The sequence below is a fragment of the Sycon ciliatum genome, chromosome 11, assembly GCF_964019385.1.
Source record: "Sycon ciliatum chromosome 11, ocSycCili1.1, whole genome shotgun sequence".
Lineage (NCBI taxonomy): Eukaryota > Metazoa > Porifera > Calcarea > Leucosolenida > Sycettidae > Sycon > Sycon ciliatum.
Window position 1 is genome coordinate 7,810,746 of NC_088653.1, and position 24,853 is coordinate 7,835,598.

Genomic DNA, 24,853 nt, shown 5'->3' on the forward strand with positions numbered 1-24,853 from the left:
CTGCTGCTACACCATTACCGAGTACGGCCGCATTCAGTAACTGGCATTTCGCCAATGAAAGCCATGTGTGGTTGGCAGCCGACCAATGGGATTGTGGAGTCTGAGCAGCCGAGCATGTCATCCAGTGCGTGGGTAGACCATTTGCAACAACGCAGCGCGCAGATCCGTGACCACATCGAGATGGAATTGTCGAAGGAAGATCCTGTACCGAGCGATGCCTTTGAATGTCCATACAGTATCGACACACCAGTTATGCTCCGTCGCCCAACACGTCATCAGAAGTGTCTTTCGCCGTACGAAGGTGGTTGGCTTATTAAATCTGTCATTTCGCCATCTACTGTTGTCATTATTCGTACAGATGGTTCTGGCGAAAAGGTTATCAATATTGATTTATTGAAGTATGATCCTGCTTTCGATGTGTGCGCTGATGACAGCTGTGCTAGTGTGCCTGCAGATAATGATTTGGATGATTGTGTTGTGCTGCTGCCTTTGCATGAGCCTGCTGTTGTGCAGCCTGGCCCTGTTTTGCGCAACCGAGCCGATTTGCAGCAACCCGTGCGTTTTCGGTGATATTTGCCTTTGCTCAGTTTCTTGGGCTGTTTTGCAGTTTTATTTTCTCATTCTTTTTCTTTATTGTGTTGGTGTCCTTTATTGTGGCCACCAGGGGGAGGGGTGAAGTAGAATGACCCCCCTTGATGTGTACAGTGTACTACTTCATGCTGCTCTTCTTACGTCGTACTGACTTGCGTCAGTACTTATGCATTCTTGTACATCATGACGTATTCTCTTCTGCTGTACCTGATTTAGCCTGTCGTGCCTGCGTGCGCAAGGCACGCGATCTCTTTTGTTCCTTAGTTCTTTCTTGCTGTTTTGTGCGGAAAGGAGCGTAGTTTTGATGGCTCCTTTGCATTTGTTCTTATTCATTGTATAAACCTTCGGTATGTAATAATAATAGTCTAATTCTCCCACACCCACGATACATGGACAGAACACCGACAAAACTAACAGGAGCAACACAAAGTCTGTATATACCTGATCCCCCGTGTGTCATTTTCCTGTGCCTGGGTGTGTGTGTGTGTGTGTGCGTGCGTTTTGCATGTGCCTTGTTCAGCGTCCTCACCCTTCTGGACGGAACTAGCATCCATACATAATCCAGTCGTTCAGCACCTGGTCGACGTTCTACCGTTCGTCCTGCTGAGTGACGTGGCACCATCTACAGGCAGGGCATATCTGCAAGCATTCGGTCGCTGGCATACGTGAGCTTCTGGGGCCGGATTCACCCCTTTCCCAGCTCGCACAGTACACGTGTAGTTATACCTAGCGAGTTTCATCCAACAAGCCGCTATGTTTGCCCCTGTCTGACAAGGCTGCGTGGCTCTATGTTGGTTGCACCGTAAGGCTGGTCACCCAGATCCGATCGCGGAACCAGTCATCACGTAACTGCCAGTCGCCGCTCTCCGTATCTGTGCTTGTCCCGTCTCCCGCTGCACTCTGATCTCACAGTCCTTGTTCCGTCGGCTGATGTCCACCCTGGCCCAACCAGATGCGTAACTGGGGGATCTGCAATGTACGACCATGATTTGTCTTAGGTTCTTTGCCCTACTACCCTGGGACGACTTGCATCGTCTCGTGGTGTCCTCGCTGGATTCTACCCCGACCCATAATTATGTCCTTGCACATGCCAAGTCACAAAAACAACTAACTGAAGCAGGGGACGTGATTCTGGTCGCTCGCAAATTCACCGGCTCAATGCCATGTCCGGTCCGCATAACAGAGAGATTTCTCCATCAAGGAGGAAATTCACCCGGCCAACATGTACTGGGGAAAGTAACCTCCGCCCGCTCTGGGCCAGGCGTGTGCAGCACCATGAGCTACAGCACAGCCACGGGAATCCTCAAGTTGGCTGTGGGCCGCACCCAGACTGACCCGACACCATACATCTCCTCAGCCTACGATCAGGTGGTGCGACGGCCGCAGCTAACTCAGGCATTGTGGACAGATTGCTACAATGGCACGGTGGTTGGAGGTCCGCGTCCTCCAAGGATAAGTATATCGCGGACTCAGAGCACAACTTTCTTTCTGTATCCACACACATTGCTTTCGCCTGACTATCCTTTGCTTCATGAGTACATTCTCTGGTAGACCACTACCCCATGAACAAACCGGTTGCTATGTGAGTGAAAAAATGTTGCTTTTCAGGGCTGAGCATAGCCAAAGAGTGTAAAAACTTATTTTTAACTCACCATTTTTCTGTTATGCACTGTTGCTCTTCCACTGCGCAGCTCTCTCTCTCTCTCTCTCTCTCTCTCTCCCTCCTTCCCTCCCTCCCTTCCTCCCTCCCTCCCTCCTCTTCTCTATCTCACTCACTCTCTCTCTCTCTATCTCACTCACTCTCTCTCTCTCTATCTCTCCCTCCCTCTCTCTCTCTCTCTCTCTCTCTTGCTTTCTCTCTCTCTCTATCTCTCTCTCTCTCTCTCTCCCTCTCTCTCTCTCTCTCTCTCTCTCTCTCTCTCTCTCTCTCTCTCTCTCTCTCTCTTATCTGCCATCATGGTCCTGTGTTCCACGTTTTAGCCTCGAATTTTCCCACCCACCTTCCCTCCCTTGGGTCAGGGACGTTTTTTGCTTGTTTTGTCCCCTGTTAACACGCATGCACTCACTATTGCAGACCAGTGGAGAACACACAACGTGTGGAGGATTAATGGAGTGCAGGGCAACCGAATCTGGCATGTGATACTCATATGTAGGATCATCCGCTCACGAGATGCAGCCCATGTATGATGGTATGTATGATATTCCACGCACGAGGTGCAGCCCATGAAATGGGCGGAGTGTAGACGGCTCATATGATAGTATGTTTGATAGTCCACGCACGAAGTGCGGACCGCTAACGAACAAAGTGCGATGCCCGTTAGGGGGCAGGAGTGTGGGCGTATGAGTGTGATGGCCAAAGGCAGTGGTAGATTGCCAGATGAGAGGAGATAGCTTGCCCATGTTTGCCCAACCTCCATGCGAAGTTGTGACATATTGAAATGCACGTATGTGAATGACGCTGCTGTTGCTATCAGCGCAGTCTGTCAGCATGACCTTATCAGAGCAAATTGCCATGCGGTTCCAAGCAATCGGCAGCTGGTCTAAGCAAGTGTGTGGGTACATGCATCAGTGTGAGTTGTGTGCCCGCGTGGCGAGTGCTTACATACCTCATTGTGTTGTGCAATGCGCTTGTACCTCTCGCAGCTTTTGGATCAGCTGCGCCATGTCTGTGTCGGTCGTCCTGATGTAGCGCAGGACACTGTTGCTCCTCCATCGGCCCATTGCCCTGATTAACCTTTTCCGTGCTGGCCCCATTTACTCCAGCAAACTGCCTTTCCAGCGCACTGACTCTCCTGGTATCGTTTTCGCGCAAAGGTCCGAACAACTTTTTTCTCTAAGTTCAGTTGACCTTGATGGATTTTCGTCCTCCTGGGCTTGTTGGAATGATCAGGACCAAGCGAATCTATCCTGGCACCTCTCATCTCAATATGCATGGCGGTACGACTACTAGCGTCTTCTCGAAATTACCTTTCGATGCCTCGGAAAGGCACAGCAACTCGATCTAGCCTAGGCAGCAGCCTCCCAGAGTGGTAGCGTAAGAGTGCGTCATTGCCATCAGATAGATAGGCAATCAAATATGTCAGGATGGCGCAATCGGGCAAGGTTGTGGAGTGGCTTCAAGATTCGTGTTGCACACTGCAGCCATATACACATGAAATGTCCGTAGTTCCACCGGTTGCGGGAAGTGTGCTGCGATGCACCTGAGCATTATGTCTGTAGCCGCCAGGGACGTCCATCTCCACTACGCGCATAATTGCATAAATAATCTTTTCCAAGTGGTGTATGTTCACCATGCTGTCAGGGTGATTGCCATGGCTGCCAGGTCGGCAACCGTCCGCATCAGTCCAGCAGTGGGAAGCGGATTGTAGTGTCTGGGGCTTGCCGTGCCGATGGCGCCAGCTGATGGAATGCTTGCAGGTTGAAACGAGACAGAGCATCGGCGATCGGCTAACCTCTTATTGATATGCAATAAGTGCCGTGCAAATGTTCTGCCTGGTGCGACGATGCTTGACGCAAAGGAGGGTTTCCCAAGAAGTGGTCGAGTTTGCGTTGTGTGGGCTGGAGCGTAGGCCGTACGGCAGCAGCACTCGATCAAAGCAAAATTTCCCTTGCCACTGAATACCCGTTTAACTCATTGGATTTCTTTGTATTCTGTATCTCGTTATCGTTATCTTTTCCACTAGTCCTCTCGCTTAGGATGAGGTTTCTTTTTTATGGCAGTTTAAGCGAAGGCTATATACCTGCTTTATGCAGGTTGATGCAAACGCAAACAAACATAATAATAATAATAATAATTTGAAACTCGGATGTTGAGCCATAAATAAATGTAGAAAGGAAAAGGACATATTAACTCTCCATCACTGTAACTGGATTATACATTCAGAAAGTGCAATAACTAGGCACAAAACTGACAAGAGTACTGAGACATTCGACGTCCTGACACCAAGCTTCAACACATCTCCGTAGCGCTAACCGACAGCCTTCCAACTTGGAAGGTTAAAGGTTATGGAAAGCCCAAAGAGGGTAAGGCAAGCGCAACGAAAACGAGCAAAAGCTACAGTCCCAATGGAACAAAGAATGTCGATTGTTACTGGACGACGACGAGACCAGTACGATATTTGACAAAGCGCTTGCCTTCCCCTCTTTGGTCTTTCCATAACCTTGAACCTTCCAAGTTGGAAGGCTGTCGGTTAGCGCTACGGAGATGTGTTGAAGCTAGGTGTCAGGACGTCGAATGTCTCAGTACTCTTGTCAGTTTTGTGCCTAGTTATTGCACTTTCTGACTGTATATAGTATCCAGTTACAGTGATGGAGAGTTACTCTTAACTCGTATCCGTATGTCCTTTTCCTTTCTACAATAATAATAATAAATAATAATAATAATAACTGAATACCAAGCAGAGACCAGTCCGGCGGGTGCACAGGGATGAGCGGAATGCGGAATGCATTGCGGATGCCCAGCTGTGTCAGCAATGCACCCTACCCGTAGGCCATGATTGTTTGCACTGCGTCGTCAATCCGAATATAAGACAGGCTAAACGCGGACGGATCAATGCCATCGTTAACACTTTTGCCAACGGGAGCTGATAAATGGTGGAAATGCGTAGTTTACTATTCTTCTTGGGCACCATGCCAATGCCCGAGTACTGGAAGGATGGAAATGGACGGATGAAATATGGGCAGCAGGTCTCTCCTTGTGCACAGGATGTTGCCAGATACTCTGATATGTACACGAGATGTTCAGTACATAAGGGAAGATTAGCGTCCATCACAGTCTGACGACGACCCGTGAAGCCTATGCGGAATCCAGCTTGTAAGTCCCTGCTCACGCAGGAAGAGAATGCCTTGTCTGGATGATCAGTGAGCAGTCTAGTAAAGCGGACGAATTCAGTGGGCGTGTGAATACTAGATACTCCAGCATGTACAAGGAATGTTCGGCACATGAGCGAATATTTGGGTCCTTCACAGTCTGACGGCGACCCATGAAGCCTAAGGCTATGCGGAATCCAGATTATAAGCCCCTGCTCACGAACGTGGAGAATGCCTTGCCTAAATGATCAGTGAGCAGTCTAGTAAAGCTGACAACATCGATGGGCATGTGAATACATGGCATATTGTAATCAAGAGCAGGGCTGGCTGGTATGGTGAGTGACAGAAACTGTGTGTTATTACCGTCTTCACATGTCTGCTTCAAAGCAGAGCTAGAGGCGTGGCTCCTTGCCATCCTTGGGTGGGGATCTGCCATGTGTGGCCTACTTGCCGGACTGTTTGGCGGGTGGAGCTGATGTACTTGGCCAGTTGCTGGAGGAGGTGGACATGCATGCCAATTTTGGGTGGTGGCCTTGACATTACTGTAGAGGTGCGCTCCCCCACACTGCCCTTGGCATCTGGTCCAGTTGGAATTCCAGCTAATTGGGCGACCACTGACTGAGGATGAGGAATGTATGACGCCGAGGAGAGTGGCAGATTGACGACGTGGACACAGCCCCCCCCCCCCCCAACGGACGGGGGGGGGGAACGTGTGAGCCTGCGAATCACGAAGCTCAAGCCTTGCTAGTAGTGCTCAGTTTCCACATGTTATGACATGGTCCTGTGTTCCTCATGTTAGCTTGGAGGTTTACCGCCCACCAACCCTTGGGTCCTGTACGGTTTTGCTTGTTTTGTCCGCTGTTTTCTGGTTTTCCATGGCATGTGGCATGCTGTGTTTCTCTTCCGAGGGGCTCAGCGTTTTTTTGTATGATTGCTTTCTTCCACTTGCTTATCTTCGGCTTTTTGGTTGTGACTGGCAGTGCGGCAGGTCCCATATTACTAGAAGAGTTTTTTGGCGGCAAGGCGAGTTTTCCGCCAGCCCGGTGTAGCGGTCATGTCTGGAAATTCGGGGAGTCGGATTTTCAGGTGCTACCCTGCTGCCCAGTTACCCACACCGTGCCATTGCTCTGCCCGTGTCTTGCACTGACATCTCTCTTGCTGGCAGGGTTGCTCTTTATTACTTTCTTGCCTTGTTTTTTTGCTAGCGTGTGGCTGCGAGTGTGAAATACGGTACACGGAGTGAATTCTCTGGTAGACCACTACCCATGTGCATTCCCAGGTAGACCACTACCCAAGTACATTCTCTGGTAAACCACTAACCACGTACATTCTCTGGTAGACCACTACCCACGTACATTCTCTGGTACACCACTACCCACGTACATTCTCTGGTAGACCACTACCCACGTACATTCTCTGGTAGACAACTACCCACGTACATTCTCTGGTAGACCACTAGCCACGTACATTCTCTGGTAGACCACTACCTACGTACATTCTCTGGTAGACCACTACTCGTGAGTACATTCTCGGGTAGACCACTACTCGTGAGTACGTTCTCGGATAGACCACTACCCCATGTACAAACCGGTTGCTATCTGAGTGAAAGCAAATAGTTGGAGAAGGCATCCAGGTAACAGCGAAGATGATCAGAGACGCAGAGAAGCTTCGTGACATACGACATCCAGTTAATCGACCTGCCACTTGGAACGGTTTCAGCGGTGATGAGTTGAGCGATGGCGACCCAGACTGACACTCTACTCCCACTAATCGATCCTGTAAATATTGTAGATATGTCGATTGAATGTGTTGAAGTGTTTCTCTTCCAAAAGAACACTTCTGTTGAGCTCAGTAACTCCTTGAAAAGTAATGTCAAAAAGTCACGAAGTTTTTTTTCCAGAGGAAGTAGGAGGGTATCCATTTTTCTCCTGAGAAATCAATCAGGTGGTTGGAGTACAGTGTTTTTGCAACGGTGCATGGAAATAGCATGGCTACATGTACATGCTACTGTACAATTTCTATGTAGCGCAAGTGCACACTCACAGTACAAACTGTGTCAAAAATACCTGATAGGGTACCCGCGCTACCCGGATAAAATACCCGGACCCGTTACCCGACAAAACCCCTACCCGTTGCAGCCCTAAACTAGTGCACCGCTAAAAGTTGTTGAAATTAATTGCAAGTTGTACATAGTTTGAGAGGTGAAAATTGCTTTGGTGCGACACTGGCAAAGCAGCATTCACTTGGGGGAGGGAGGAGATACTTCTGACTTACCATGATTGTCATGGGAATTCTCGAATCATCCCAAACGTAAAAGTATGGCTCCGGCACTTGTTTCAAGAGATCCGGTCTAATCACAGGTTCGGTTGGAGTGCCGATATTCACGGTTTGTCGGATTTGTTCCACATCGTCATCTTCACATGCTCTCACCAGATCTGGATGAGGTGCATTGGTTGAGTAGTAGTGATCACTGTCCACATCAGCCATATCTGGTGGTAGATACTTGTCCTTACTCTCCTCTTCAGACGCTGCTTCCATTGCTACAGTACAAACATAAGCACATGGAAAAGAAATGTCTATTTGTACATGGTAAGATTGCATGGTGTATAGGTAAATACTGAAATTGCATGGTATGTAGGTAAATTCTGGGATTGCATGGTGTGTAGGTAAATACTGGGATTGCATGGTGTATAGGTAAATACTGGGATTGCATGGTGTATAGGTAAATACTGGGATTGCATGGTGTGTAGGTAAATACTGGGATTGCATGGTGTATAGGTAAATACTGGGATTGCATGGTGTGTAGGTAAATACTGGGATTGCATGATGTGTAGGTAAATACTGGGATTGCATGGTGTATAGGTAAATACTGGGATTGCATGGTGTATAGGTAAATACTGGGGTTGCATGGTGTATAGGTAAATACTGGGATTGCATGGTGTATAGGTAAATACTGGGACAGGGAACGCATCATCTTCTTCTGTTGAACATGTATTTGTCAACATGGCATCTTTGAAAACTAATGAATCACTTTTTGGCAAAGCCACCATCTGTTGGACCTAGGTTGAAAGGTTGGACTGATCTACATCAAAGCCAGCCATCCTCTACTAGTGATATAGCAGTGATGATTTAGAACTGTAAAGTGTGTTCAGCACTGGCAAACCTAGATAACTGCTTTCTGGTACACGAACTTGACTGGAGATAGGTTTCAGTAAGTCTGTTATGTGCACTGCACAACTTAGCACCACTGTATGAAGGAAATGAGCGAGAAGTGGATTGCAAGCATTGTGTTGTGATGCACATGCAAACTTAGTACATCCCACAAATACCCACACACCTTGGCACTTGCAGACGCGCAGGCTGTTCTAGAACTACCTAGTGTCTGTAGTGATGTTAGTTGTAATGACATTCCCCAAACTGTCTTTGTCCAGGCAAGTGTGCATGTGGATGTATGATGTTGTAGTCAGGAGTCGTTTTGCGACGCGTCTTGTTTATCTCTTTGACAGGGTACTGCTGCTAGGGCTCTAGCAACAAGGGAAAACGGTCAAATTTCAATAAAAAAACACGCCACCCAGAAAGGCCCGTGAATCAGGCAGCCAATCTCTATAAATATTCCACGGTATATAGCTTCCAGGAAAGCTACTGCTACAAGGCAATCAATAAACTAGAGCGCCAGTCATCATACATAAAATCAAGTGCCAATGCCCTGCGGAAAAGTCTTTGAGCGTATGGCAATATGCGCGTTCGTTGAGCGCTATAACTCAACAAATATAGGTCCCATTCCTTGAGCGATTATTGCAATCACAAGTTGAGAGCCGTGTCTTCAGCCTACATAGTTCGATTGTGAGAAAACTGCAAACACAGCCATCCAAGACAAGTTTTGGGATAGATTGAGACTCCCTGTGGGTACATTGATTACTCGCAGACTACCACATAGTAGGACGTATGTAGCAGGGGCCACTGAAGACATGATGCAGGCACCATACTTGTACATGGTAAGACACATCTGGAAATAGGCTGCTAGTGCGGTTACAATTACACCCAGACAGTCGCGTGTAGGAACATTGCGGTGGAGCTTGTAACCTAGAGTCAGGTGACCAGCTCAAATGCTTACGGAGTGCTTTGCAGGCCACATACTAGTAACAAAGGTCACCCATCATCAATATTACCATTTAGGCCGGTTCGAACCTTAATCTAGCCTTATTCTAGCCTTAAAGGGGAACTGTCACCAACAATTTTTCTTTGTCTTACTGTACAAGCAGAAATATTCGTCTGGAATTTAATTTCGTCTTTTTCGTCCAACGAGCTGTTGGACTAAATTAAATGCTGGACTAATATTAATTTGTCCATCTTTTCAATACACTCTTATGATCCATGGACGAAATTTACAACCGGACGAACTCCCTTTCTTTGGAGTTGGACGAAATTATTGACCGACGAAATTTTCTGCTTAGACAGTATCTTGTAGTTCTTTGGCTCCTGATCACGATGGTGTTATCCGTTTTTCTCTGCGATGACAGGAAGTGGGTGAAAACTTTAAAAGAAGGTCCCCAAAATTGTCCCGAAGTACCGAGTGATGTCACGCCGGACTTGACCTCCACGCGTACATTCATCGTCAAAAACGAAGTCCAGCCCGTGTGCTGTGGTCGATCGAGCCAACTGTTCGATGTACGGTGCACGCTTGCCTTCTGAACTGGGACACTGATGTGTACGTTGTACACAATGAGAACGCCAAAAAGGGACAAAAAAAACAAAAGTCGACAGCAGTTTGTCGCACTGAAACTTCCTCCACGAAGCTCCAGCTCTTTGTTTTACTCGTGATCACGAAGGAGTCGAAGGATGTTTGTTTGCTGTTAGTGTGACACACATGCCTCGTACTTGAAAATTATGTCGTTGTATCGAAGGTGGCGGTGTTGCCCACCTGGCTCTGAAATGAAAGACGTCAGAGTTGGTCATCTGCATCTTCAGCAATAACGCCAGCTGAATCGCCTTCACGTACCTACATCGCGTTCCTTTGGGGCTCGGGTTGGTGGTGTTATCGCCGGCCGGAGGAGTACTGTTTTCTGCATACGACCTCATCATCGTGTTGTTCCTCACACGAAAAGTTCAAAACAACAACGTACTTCCGTGCTCACAAAATAAAACTTACTAGATCCTCGCGGAAGAAGTCAAAAAAGGTGCAAGCTCAGCTGCTTTTTATTTTGATTTGGCCTTGTAGCTGCACGTGGGTCTCTGCCTCTTTAGCATTCTCCTTCGGTACGACATACCCATCTGTGTTACAGTCCCAAAGGCACACGTGCACCGTACATTGGAACAGCTAGCTCGATCGACCAGCACACGGGCTGGACTTCGTTTTTGACGACGAATGTACACGTGGAGGTCAAGTCCGGTGTGACGTCACTCGGTACTTCGGGACAATTTTGGGCACCTTTTTTTTCAAGTTTTCACCCACTTCCAGTCATTGCAGAGAAAAACGGATAACACCATCGTGATCAGGAGCCAAAGAACTACAAGATAAGACAACAAAAATTTGGTGACAGTTCCTCTTTAATCTAGCCTTAACCTAAACAGAAGAAACAGATACCCAGAGCATAACAACGTTCTTGCGCGTGCAATCAAGATACAAGAGTACTTCTAGAATAAGGCTTATACCCGCTCAACCACATGGTGGATGTAATATTCGCATGTATGTTGGTTGAAAATACAAGTCTGAGTGGCGGTGCGAGCCCTAGTTTACCCGTCTCTATGTGGCAGGCACAGAGCCTCGTCAAGGCAACGCAATAAAGATGTGAATAGGGCAAGAGGAGCACAGCAGCCACTCTTATAGAGACCATTTAGCAGTGTTAGCCTGAGCACCCACAAACATGTAAGCACCTCCAAGTGCTCCCGCATGCCACTCGTGCGCCTACGCTGACAGACACACATGCACACATACACACATACACCTGGCCTGGCCTGGTGTACAGCTGCCAAATGCTTGGCCACGCCGCCCCCAAGACAGGGGAGAGTAGAAGAGAGAGTTCGAGAGAAGGCAGCACTGCCACTAGGAAGCCGCTCCGCCACGACGCCGTCCACGATTGCAATTGTGTCGCCGAAAGCCAGGAGCAGATTTAAAACAGCGATCACAGGTAGCGCAGTGCTGGTTGCAACACGGACGGCTGGTGATTGGTATGCGCTGGGGTAGGGCGGGTGTTGTGCACTTGTGCACAGCCAGTCCACCGGCACTTCGGAACCACCGAAGGCAGGCATGGCATTGACGTGCGTCCGGCTGTTCCGCTACAGGCAGCTGGCGATCAGCAGAATATTTGTGTCGTCCAAGTACAGATTTACTCTTGAATGTCCGTTTACATACCAGGCAAGAGAGCGGTACCGGGGCAGGACCCTGCACACGAGTGCGGTACGCATCTCTCCATTGCTGACAATCCTGGGCCAGAGTAAACCATTCATCAATTTAGCACAGTTTCATGTCTGACTGTATTCTGTCCTTCCACCGAAGACGAGGTCCCTGAGCTGGTCGGGGAGCGTCATGCCATCCAAACTGCAACTGCTTAGGGAGACGGTTGTCAGGCATCCGAGCTACATGGCCCAACCACTGGAGGCGGTGACGGCGCATAGTGTCCGACACCAGATCCTCATCCCTCCAACGCTTACGGAGGTCACAATTCCGGACATGACTCAACTTCTGATCTCAGCGCGAGACTCCCAGGATACACCGTAGACATTGATGATGAAAGTTGTCAATACGGATCTCATCACGACGAAGAACCGGCCAACACTCAGCACCATACAGCAAAACAGTCAGAACGCAAGTTTCGTACAGCATTTTCTTTGTGCGGATGGACAGGCTGGGAGTGTTAAACACACAGCGGAGTACTCCAAATGCACGAGTTGCGCTGGCAAGACGACGATCAACCTCAAGGCCAACACGAGAGTCAGGGTTAACGAGGCTGCCAAGATATACGAAGGAGGCCGTGAGTTGAACATGTGTCCTCCACACATACACACACACACACACACACACACACACATGCACACACACACACACATGCACACACACACACACACACACACACGCACACATGCACACAATCTCCACGCACACACCACAAGCAGCCACACGCACAAACAAACACACACACACACTCACCCACCCACACAATACAATACAATATGCCCATCAGGAGATGATAGCAGGTCCCAAAGGGACCAACAGTGTTCAAGTCACGAGCAGAATCGGGCGTGGCGAGTCAAGTCCTGGCGACGGCGATGGCACTTTCCACAAGTGCAAACGAAGTCTAAGGTGACAGGCTCGGTCGGAGGAATGGTGCTGCATGCTGATCTCCACTCTCTGTGATCCTGGGCGGGGTCGTACCAGTCCACTATCTGGCGGTCTTTCATGTCGGACACAACATTTTCCCGCCACCGCTTCCGGGGCCCATGACGTGGCCGGGTCTTGTCCAGTTCACCGAAGAGAATACACTTTGGCATATGGGAGCACCCCCCCCCCCCCCCATACACACCTCAGACCTCAGATATGCCCATCGCAGAAGCGATGATAGCGAACAGCTACGTTAGACATAGCAACTTGTGCTGGGATTACACCATTTAACACACACACACACACACACACACACACACACACACACACACATACACACACACACACACACACACACACACACATACACATACATGCATACATACATGTTTGAGTAAAGATGCATGACGGTGATGAAGAAAATACCCGCGCAAGGACCGGGTCTATGCCACACGGCCCATCAGGGGCTATATCATTCAGCCCGCTATGGGCCAACCACATACTGTCCACCGAGAGCGCTCAAATGGCCTCCGGGGCCAGCCAACTCGCCCGCCACGGGATAAACTGGCATCTGCCCGCTGAGGGTGTATGAATGGCCACCGAGGGCAGCAAACCGCACACCGAGGGCTAAATTATCATACTGCCCGCCGAGGGCCAACGTATGGCTAAGCTAGCATACTGCTCACCGAGGGCGCGCAAATGGCCGCCTAGGCCAGCAAACTGCCCACCGAGGACTAAACTAGTATACTGCCCGCCGAGGGCGTCCAAATGGCCGCCGAGGCCAGCAAATCGCTTGTTGAGTGATAAACTAGTATACTGCCTACCGAGGGCATCCAAATGGCCGCCTAGGCCAGCAAACTGCCCGTGGAGGGCTAAACCAGCAGACAGCCCATCGAGGGCGCGCAAATTGCCGCCTGAGGCCTGCAAACTGCCCACCGTCGGCCGATATCACCTTGCCCGCCGATTGCGCACAAACGGCCACCGAGGCCAGCAAATCGCCCACTGAGGGTTCACACGACTGCCTGGAATCGGGCGTCACAACATACAGACAAAATATGCGGCCAGTTTGCCCCTCCCCTCCCAAACGGATAAACAATATGCCACCTTGAAAGGAGTGGGAGGGAGGGAAAAGCTACGACTTGACACCCAAACTGCAACTGCAAAGAATACTCAGCAAAACACGTCTCCAAATTAGACGCCATATCCACGATTGTCCGTGATATCTCGTCTTCCCTTCACCATTCCCTCAGCCAAATATATTCCGATGACAAAGCATTCTACATCGCAGGCAACAATTAAAGCGCTGTAACAGATAGGCTGCATGAAGACCTCACCCGCCTGCACCAAGCATTAACGGACGAGGGCCTGATTTTCAACCCCCAGAAGACCAAATTTGTCATGTTTAGGCAGCCTGCAAAGTTGATTCCCGGCCACCTAAAGCTGACTTGTGCAGGCGTTGATATACCACCCTCCACCAATGCCAAATATTTTGGTGCCAATGATGAGTACCTGACTTTTGAGCGGCACGTGAATAATGCCTGCAACACTAGTTAGTTCCTGTTGTCTAGTAGTAGTGGTGTGCATGAGAACATAGCAGCCCATAGACACTCTGGCTTTCACTCGCTCACATACAGCGAAGTTGCACACTAGAACACCCTCTCTGCTGAATACCGTCTCGCCGACTCCACCGCTATCCTTGTCACACCTGCCAAGCAACACCTAGGGTCTAGTCCCTATTCACTAGATCCCCGATCTTTGCTGGCTATGTGTTTTGGGCAAAATTACCAACGCAGACCAAGACCAGCACGTCGATGGATAATTTTGTTGCTAAAATCTCTGCTTAATTATAGGTTTCATGTATTTGCATGACATCCTGCTGGTTTTGTAATGGGTAGCCGAGTGGTAGGCGCGGTGAAATCAACAAGAATTACTTTTATTCTACTTCTTTCAGGTACACACCTGAGATATAATTATTAGTGAAAGAAGAAGCGGCAAAATAACTGACTTTCTCTCCGGTGCACACCTGGAGGTTGAATAGCTCGTTATTATCAAAATCTCATCTTCTTCAAAACAGAAATGCGCAGCAGCTTTTATGCAGCAGACGCCGTACGCTTACATACGGAGATACACTAACTATACATCAGGCAAAGCTCCGTATTAGTTCCGTACTACTTCCGTATTGGTCGGGCAGGGATACTACACCCTCCCTTCCTACAGATAATCACGCCCTCGTGATTTTCAAAAATTAGTGAAGAGTCATGAACAAGAGCGTCAACCGGAAGATGGCAAATTATATCGGAAATGATAACGCTTAGAGTAGACAGAAGAAATGAACTGATAACAAATCATAAAATAGAAGTAAAAGCACACCAGGTTCACACGATCTCACGGGGTCAAAAGGGAAAGAACTGTCCTCCAAATAGGACCTGAAACCACAGCACTCTTGCTGCACTACGCTGGCACAACCCGCCAGGAACATCGCAGTTCAAAAACCGAACTGAATACACTATAACTATAAGGGGCGTTGTCACACACATTGTCCCACGTTAGCTGGGTAAGCCGTGGCTCACCATGATCAGACGCCTACCAAACTAAACTGGATTCACACACTCGCATAAAGGAAGACTGAAGAGAACAGGGAGACTGAAGGAAGACAGGAAAGAAAATGCCATACCTGGAATCAGCGTTAGTAACCACGGCGGCGGCTGGAGCTATGGCGGAGGGCGAGCCAGGTTTTACCTTCATCTTCGTTGAGCCGGTCACTCAGAGCGGCTACCTCGGCGTCAGACAAGTAACCTCCCTCCTCGTCTTGAATCGTGGTCTTCACATTGTTGATAGCATCGCTTTGCGCGACGTAAAGAGTGATGGTCTAGCCAGGAAGAGTGTTGACGAAAATCTGCATCCCACCACGGAGACGAAGTACCAAGTGAATAGTGGACCCCTGCTGAACGTTGTAGTCACTCAGGGTTCGGCCGTCTGCCAAATGCGTGCCGGCGAAAATCAAACGCTGCTGGTCTAGGGGAATACCCTTCTTGTCTTGGTCAGCAGCCTGCATGTCGTCATTCTCATCAGCTTCGCCACCACCACCGGTAGTATACATGTAGGTAGCGGGTCGCTTGGAATCGCCGTTGGAGTCTCCAGTGGATGCCATGCGTAGAGAAGGGTGATCCACGCTAGCACCCTGGCTGTGCTGCAAGCTAATAAGCAGGGCCAAGCCCAGGAAGGCAAGAAACATGATTCTCATCTTGATTCGTCGCAGGGAGCTGCAGCGGGTTGAGCCATGGGGGTCTGGGGTCGAATCACGTTGTTTTATTTAAAACTACACCGCTGCCACCAATGTAATGGGTAGCCGAGTGGTAGGCGCGGTGAAATCAACAAGAATTACTTTTATTCTACTTCTTTCAGGTACACACCTGAGATATAATTATTAGTGAAAGAAGAAGCGGCAAAATAACTGACTTTCTCTCCGGTGCACACCTGGAGGTTGAATAGCTCGTTATTATCATAATCTCATCTTCTTCAAAACAGAAATGCGCAGCAGCTTTTATGCAGCAGACGCCGTACGCTTACATACGGAGATACACTAACTATACATCAGGCAAAGCTCCGTATTAGTTCCGTACTACTTCCGTATTGGTCGGGCGGGGATACTACAGTTTGTCTCCTCCTTTGCCTTCTTTGCCTTTTATTTGTGTTCTTTTATCTGTTTTACTGCTGTGGTTGGCTTTCACCCTTGTCTCAGTTTTACTGGCTGTCATCATGATGTGCCATGAGATAATGATATAAATTTACATAAATAAATAAATAGTCGGCAACAACTACAGTGCTGTCAATCACAGAAATTCAAACCACTTCGTTGACACAGTGTCCCGTTGTGCGGGCACCGCAGCACGCTGTAGCAGACAGCAGAGGTCGGTTGCAAATTACTAACAGGAGATATATTTCAGGAATGGCCAAGGCCCACGCAAAGCAGTGAAGGGAAACAGAAGCCAGAAGCAAAACGAAACACAAATGGGAAACGCTGATGAGCTAGAGGCACCGGGAAGACGTAGCAAGGAGAGCAAGGATGGTATGAGACTGACTGGCGGTGAAGATGAGTTGGTTTATGATGCGGCGGATGATGACGAGGCGGAAAATGACGAGGCGGATAATGACGAAGCGGATGATGAGGAGGCGGATGATGATGAGGACAATAACGAAGAGGCGAATGGCAATGAGACGGCTGGTGGTGATGGCGATAAAACGGACGATGAGGAGTCAAGTGGCAGGGAAGGTGATGGAGCTGATGAGGGTGAAGTTCGTAAGAAGTCAGCTGTGTACTAGCATTTGTTATCTCGTACCGATTATTTGAGTGTGTGTGGCGATTCCCATTTCTCTGTACTGTGTCATGCCCGTTATCTCCAGTAGTTGAAGGTCCTTGAAGCTGTTTGCGTTCGTATGCACAAGCCTAATCTGTGTAAGCAAATTTTCATGTTGCGTGGTGATGTCTGCGGCATTAATACTTTTCATACAATCATGTAGATAATTTTAATTAAACTTTTATTTCCACGTAGATAGTTCAGACAGCTCTGTCTTGCACTAAGATGGCGAAGCATGTGACCACACAGCTCGCCAATGAACATGACAGCCAGACTACTCCAGACATGAACACAGGAAACCAGTACACGTGCACATGAGCGCACAGTCTATTTATTGCAACAACGCAAAGCACAGTTAAGAGTGTCGAGTCATTTATTGTCCAGCAGTCAGGCCCTGAAAATACCTCTAGGAATTGACTTTCGTTCCGACTTCTTCCGCACAACTTTTTGACGATGCTAAGTTGAAGAGAAGGATTCCCGGGCATCGACTGCACTGTTCGTTGCCTTCACAAGTGAATGCATTGACTAGTAAAACAGACTTTTCGTCCAAATCGGCCATTGATTCTTTCACCTCAAGCACACTGTGTGTGTGGGGGGGGGGGGACGGTAGTTATTCTACGACTCTCGGCAGCACCGCATGGAGGGATTTCCCCATTATGAGATATCGGTGTCAAAGGGCCTAGACCTAGCCAGCCAGGTACTAGTAGTAGTAGTAGTAACAAGAGTACATAACCCCACTTGGGGTTATGTACTCTTGCTAGTAGGTGACCTAGGCCATGCACTATTACGCATCAAGAGTATTTTATCCGGTTAACCTGGGAGGTTATGTACTCTTGCTACCATGCAGAGCAGACGCGTGCATAGTTTGTAACATCCAGTCTATGCAGTCCATGCGCCAAGGCCCTTCACGGCTTCAGTTCAGAGACCGTTTTACATTTTCTCGTGGGAATCGTAGCCTCCAAGGCGCCGTATGGGCTTGTTTTCTGTTGATTTTCTCTATCTCCAAATGGCGAATACTTCAAAGAAATTTGCTGCTTAGAGCCCTTCTAGTGTCGTCAGGAGACCTTTCCTCCACTGAAGAGATGGTTCGGAGTAATGTTGACAACTATGCAAGTAACCTGGAAAATTATTTTGGAGCTTGCAGTTCGTGAGCAGCCATCTGGGATGAATGTTTCATTTTTGTAATTGCCGAAGCGAGGATTATGGTCACCAATTTCACACCAGGTAAGGCGCTTACTCAACGCAGACACTAAAACCGCTTTGTGGGGTGATGGACCAAAGCCTTATCTTTCGGATGCATGAGGAATTAGAGTGATACCTATGTGCCCCACAAATACACCCGAAAAAACACGTACAGGCAGTATTGTCATTTTATGAGAAGAGACAATTGAGCATGCTCTAATTCGTCACGACTGGTTTCGGTACTTTTCAAACACCACTCTGAGTGAGCATCTACCTATCCTTTATCAGCGTTACAGGGGCATTTGAGTTTAGGGGACAGAGGTGGACTATTTCACCAACTGAAGTACTAGTTAGAAAGGTTTGCTCCCCACACCGGAGCTCGCGCTATTCCGCCGACTTTACTTGACACTTGACTGACTTACGACTGCCATCCAGAGCACACGAGAAGTCCATCGAACCTTCGACTCGGCAAACCTGCAAGAAAGCACCACTCCCTGCTCAATACACAGTGTTTCGGGGAATTCACCCCTCATCAGTTGAGCTTGAGTAGGGTGAGGAAGATTGTGCCTGAAGAGCACCACTTATATAGTGCTCTCCAGGCACAAACATCACCAGGGATACAAACTTACAGAGACGCTCCGCTTCCAGCGCGACAAACACCTCGTGAACACCAGATAGCAGCGTGAGTCAGTGTCGCTCCTGGACGGTGAGACAGACGTCGAGGACCCTCGGTCATTCGCAACGCTGTCACCTCCAAACTAACTAGTCGCAAGCCCGCGCTGGGCACAACAGTACGAAGTAGTGGTTGCGACACTGACTCACGCTGCTATCTGGTGTTCACGAGGTGTTTATCGCGCTGGAAGCGGAGCGTCTCTGTAAGTTTGTATCCCTGGTGATGTTTGTGCCTGGAGAGCACTATATAAGTGGTGCTCTTCAGGCACAATCTTCCTCAGCCTACTCAAGCTCAACTGATGAGGGGTGAATTCCCCGAAACACTGTGTATTGAGCAGGGAGTGGTGCTTTCTTGCAGGTTTGCCGAGTCGAAGGTTCGATGGACTTCTCGTGTGCTCTGGATGGCAGTCGTGAGTCAGTCAAGTGTCAAGTAAAGTCGGCGGAATAGCGCGAGCTCCGGTGTGGGGAGCAAACCTTTCTTACAAATCATCGCCGAAGTCGCAACCACTACTTCGTGAAGTACTAGTTTTTTTCTGAATTTGTGGAGTACTTGGTCGCATCGTGTAGATATGTCAGTATACGTGTATGATTGTGGTGAAATTCTGAGCATCAAAATTTTATTATGGGCATCAAAGCACTGGTGCTTGCCCATTAAATAAATAGGTCTCCTGCTCTCTGACTTTTTTCTTGCATTGCACGACTACCAAATTCGTCGAATGAAGTGAAGGAGCAATTTTGTTGCTGACTGCATCAGTTCTGTTTTCCTCTGCTGTTCTTCTTTCAGTGTGGTGACTTCTGATCCATGAGGCAATGGCATAAAGTCAGTAGTTTGCAGTATGTGCAGTATGCGGCTATCTCTCTGTCAATGTACCTGTGGCAGCCGAAGCCCAGATTACGGTTGCAGTTTGCTGGCTATGGCCAGCAGCAGTCTTAAGTTGCACCTTTCCTTCCACGCACAGCAATGCTGAATATGTCATGGACAGACCTCAATAAACTGCCTATTTGAAGAAGCAGCGCAATTCTTGTCTGCCAATAAACAGCAGGCTGGCCAGCTATAATGATTATAACAGTTTGGAGGTCGGAAACGCTGAAGACGCGATCCCGTTAATATATTGCGCCAACTGCAATGAAGAAGGCCTCTTTGATTTATTACCATTTCGTGTGGATATCTATGGTGTTGTGGTCCAAGTCGTGCGGAGCATAAAAGGTATTATACATGAAAGAGTGAAGGTACTGCGATTGACACTGACGACAGCAAACCAACAGTGGATATCAACCACACTCCCAGCGTCATTCTGCACACCAGGAGAATCCAATACAGTCAACTTCGCTAATAACGACTGCGGACATAACGACAATTCGCAAATAACGACAGAATTTCCATGCCCAGAGCAAAGTCCCATCCCACTGTAATTCATATAATGAGACTTCGGGTATAACAACACTTCGCGAAAAAGGACACCTTTTTGATGCCCCGCCGAGTGTCGTTATAAGCGAAGTTGACTGTACATATAGCTGCCAACTCTGATGGTATAGACCCGATAACTTCCATCTTTCTTGTTTTGTTACTCTACGATTGGTATACAGTCATGTACTAGTGTAATCTCTGTCCATATGCGTAATGCACTGTATTTGTTTCTGGTGACTGGAGGTAGTTTATCATAGCACTGTTTTTTGTTTTGTTTTTGTGGAAGATGAGCATTATCATGTTAACGTTGCCGGTGTCGCGGGTCATTCCACAGTCCCCAAAGGTGACGTTCTCGGCAACGGACCGACCCATTAGGCAACTGATTAATGATAAATTTGCTGCCATTCATGATTGGTATCACGATGCGCCACAATAGCATATGGTGCAAAAAATCTGTCTAAGGGCAAGAACAAGGTGCGGTTGGTTGCCTTCCTCACTGCAAGAGCAAGCGATAAGTTTGCAAGTCGCTTGACGCCTGGAAAGAGTCTCTTTGTGACCATCAGCACGTCTTGCATCAAGATCGCGTAAGGCCAAGACGCCACTGCAATGCAGCGGAGCCCTTGTCTAGACCTCACGTCTTTCTTCAGCTCTTTCAGTCTCTGTTCATGTGTGCTTCATATGCTTACTCTTTGGTTTTGGATATCTTGACGGACATTGTACATCATATCAGTGATGTTCATTATGTAGGATTTGACTTCAATCCTTTCTTGTTGTCCTAATTATCAACCTAGGCGGCATGCCATGCATTTTGTGTAATACAAATCAATGATTATGTAGCATAGTACACGTACATGTATATGTATACAGAAGAATGGTTTCTTCCCTCTTTCCTATTTGCACTGCACCTTTCTGTATGTTTGAAAGGCATTTTGTGCGAACCCGGTGGTATAGATAATTAAAAAAATATCCTAAATTGTCTCCAATGTAACAGTTACTATGCTGTTACTATGCCGCTGCTATGGTTACAGATGTGAAACAATTTCTTCCGTATTTTATGCCCTTGCATCCTGAATCTAAAGGAAATAATGTGATTTATAGGGAGCACTAGGTGTCATGGTCAGGTTTTAGGTGTCCATTTGTTGTGTGCTCGAAGTGGGAACGGGCGTGAATATTTATGGGGCCTGGCTGCTGGACTGCCGTATTTCCCCGTAAGTAAGTTCTCCCCAATGACTTATTACCCCCTATAAAAAATACACTTTCCACTGCCGAGGTTATCACCCCGAAAGACAGTTCCCCCGAAAGATAGTAAGTTCGTACCCGTCCTACATGTACAGACACCGTACAGTACATACATCATATCAAGAGTACATGTGTACTCTTCATCATATGCACGGACACTAGAGTTGCGCAGGCTTCCCACTGCGTGTCATTTACCCCCGATAAAAAAGTACTCCCCGGAAGATAGTACCACCCCCGAAAGTAAGTACTCATGTGGTTGCTAAGTTCGAAAGTGAGTAGGTACAAACTTACGGGGAAATACGGTATTAGACTCTCTGTCAGTCAACTATGGTAGAAATACAAGTTATCATGTCCAGGGTTTCTCCCTCACTCTCCTGCAATGCTACACTCCTACATACTGCGCATGCATTTGCTGTGTTTTCACGTCAGTCACGAGGTCGGAGAAAGCCACGTTTGCCAACACGCTGTATAACGTTGCATGCATGGCTTGCCAAAGTTGCATACAAACGTTGTGGCCTCATGGCTCTTGCATTACATTTCTAGAATTACAGTGGAACTCACTTAGACCATACCCGGGTAAGACGTGCAAGCTCATATACAAATGTGTTTGGGAAACGACGTACCATGATAGGAATTGCAAGTAGTAATATGAAGGACTTTTCAGCAGGTGCAGACAGAGTGTACTAAGTACTTTTTTGGTGTTTTTCAAACACCGTTCCACTTGACAGGTTTGCACGACAGGTATTTTAGCATGTTGACAGTGCTGAGGAGGCTGTTTGCAGTGAAGGAAGCTTGGTTTCGTGTCACTAACCACGTACATGTTGCAGGGTCTAGCAAGAGTCAACTTTGGATAAGAAGTACTTCAGATACTAGAGACGTTTTGCACAACTGTTTGCTCGAAAATCACGAAAAGCGAAACTTTGTGTGAGTGTTTGCGTGTTCGCAGCACCGGAGTGCGGCACAGGCCAACATGGTTATCTGTGGGTCTCCGGTTATCGACAACATATGCAAAAAGCTCTTGTCTCAGGGTGCAGCCACTTGCAGCAAATAAATTCTCAGTCGGATGAAGCTCTGTAGATCTACCGAAGGCGACTTCTCAAACAAGCACGAGTGCACTCGTACTTTACTTGGAGCGAAAATCATGGAAAACACAAACTTCGCGTGAACATTCGCACAAATATTCGCAAGCCCAGACGCGAAAATCCATGCGAGCGTTTGCTCTGCAAAACCTTGGTACTAAGTTCGTTTTTCCACTCCCGAGGCAGTACCTCTTATCCGAGTTCCACTGCATCTCACATGGAGCCGTACGAATGAATATGCCCGGCTTGCTCGAAACGAAAGCCATTACAAGCAGTGGACCATGCAATGACCCTTGAAATGACCCTTGAAATCAAGTCCTACACTTTTGTCCCTCCATAAACTAAAGCAATCAATTCACTTACCAGCACCATCAGAGAGAGCTGGCTCTCTCTGATCAGCTGGTTGTGACTGGCGGTCGGAGCTCTCATCCTTGCTGGACCTCAGAGCTGGATCCCTCTGGTCAGCTGGTTGTGACTGGTGGTCGATGCTCTCATCCTTGCTAGACCTGAGAGCTGGCTCTCTCTGGTCAGCTGGTTGTGACTGGCGGTCGGAGCTCTCATCAATGCTGGACCCTAGAGCTGGATCACTCTGGTCAGCTGGTTGTGACTGGTGGTCGGAGCTCTCATCAATGCTGGACCCTAGAGCTCGATCACTCTGGTCAGCTGGTTGTGACTGGAGGCCGGAGCTCTCATCCTTGCTGGACCATAGCCCCATTTGTGACAATACCCTTCACCAGTGTTGTCACCACACGGATACCTGAAACACAGCAACACACAAACACAGCAACACACAAACACAGCAACACACAAACACAGCAACACACAAACACAGCAACACACAAACACAGGAACACACAAACACAGCAACACACAAACACAGCAACACACAAACACAGCAACACACAAACACAGCAACACACAAACACAGCAACACACAAACACACCAACACACAAACACAGCAACACACAAACACAGCAACACACCAACACAGCAACACACAAACACAGCAACACACAAACACAGCAACACACAAACACAGCAACACACAAACACAGCAACACTGTCATATACTACCATGTACAGACAAATCCACACATTGTCGACTACCAGCACCTGCAGACACTTTTACACATTAAACGGTGATTTCTGCTGATCGGATCTTACAAACACTTTTGCACGCTATTCTGTCTGATTATTAGAAATCCTACGGACAGTGGGAAAATCCCTGCTTTCATCACTACATGTTTCATGTTCATGTTGCAATGGGCCAGCAGAATTTATGTTCTCAGTTTTATAAATGAGAGAGCAGGTATGGATACAGTACTGGCACTAATGACAGTCCAGAGCCCTCGCTATGTTTTGTTTTTAACTAGGGCTGTAACTAGATACTATATACGGTCAGAAAGTGGAACAACTAGGCAGAACACTGACAGAGTACTGAGACATTCGACGACCTGACACCTAACTTCAACACATCTCCGTAGCGGTAACCAACAGCCTTCCAACTCGGAAGGTCCAAGGTTAATTTAAGAAGATACCAAAGAGGGGAAGGTAAGCGCAACGAAAACGAGCACAAGCCACAGTCCCACGGCAACAAAGAATGTCGACTGTAACTGGTTTGTTAAACCCTTTCTGACTGTATAACAGTATCTAGTTGCTGTATAACAGTATCTAGTTACTGTATAACAATATCTAGTTACTGTATAACAGTATCTAGTTACTGTATAACAATATCTAGTTACTGTATAACAGTATCTAGTTACTGTATAACAATATCTAGTTACTGTATAACAGTATCTAGTTACTGTATAACAGTATCTAGTTACTGTATAACAGTATCTAGTTACTGTATAACAGTATCTAGTTACTGTATAACAGTAACTAGTTACTGTATAACAGTATCTAGTTACTGTATAACAGTATCTAGTTACTGTATAACAGTATCTAGTTACTGTATAACAGTATCTAGTTACTGTATAACAGTATCTAGTTACTGTATAACAGTATCTAGTTACTGTATAACAGTATCTAGTTACTGTATAACAGTAACTAGATACTGTAAAACAGTATCTAGTGACTGTATAACAGTATCTAGTTACTGTATAACAATATCTAGTTACTGTATAACAATATCTAGATACTGTAAAACAGTATCTAGTGACTGTATAACAGTATCTAGTTACTGTATAACAATAT

General features: G+C 47.5%; 1 protein-coding gene across 1 annotated transcript in view; it reads right to left on the minus strand.

Moving 5' to 3' along the window:
• The window catches only part of LOC135827048 (poly [ADP-ribose] polymerase tankyrase-like), a 102,696-nt gene that overhangs the window by 72,995 nt on the left and 4,848 nt on the right, over nucleotides 1-24,853 (minus strand). Inside the window, exons 2-3 of the mRNA XM_065339571.1 lie at nucleotides 23,020-23,413; nucleotides 7,675-7,940 (exon numbers count right to left, since the gene is read on the minus strand). Coding sequence (XP_065195643.1) covers nucleotides 7,675-7,940; nucleotides 23,020-23,371 — 618 coding nt within the window. The 5' untranslated portion in view covers nucleotides 23,372-23,413. The remainder of the gene's footprint in view (nucleotides 1-7,674; nucleotides 7,941-23,019; nucleotides 23,414-24,853) is intronic.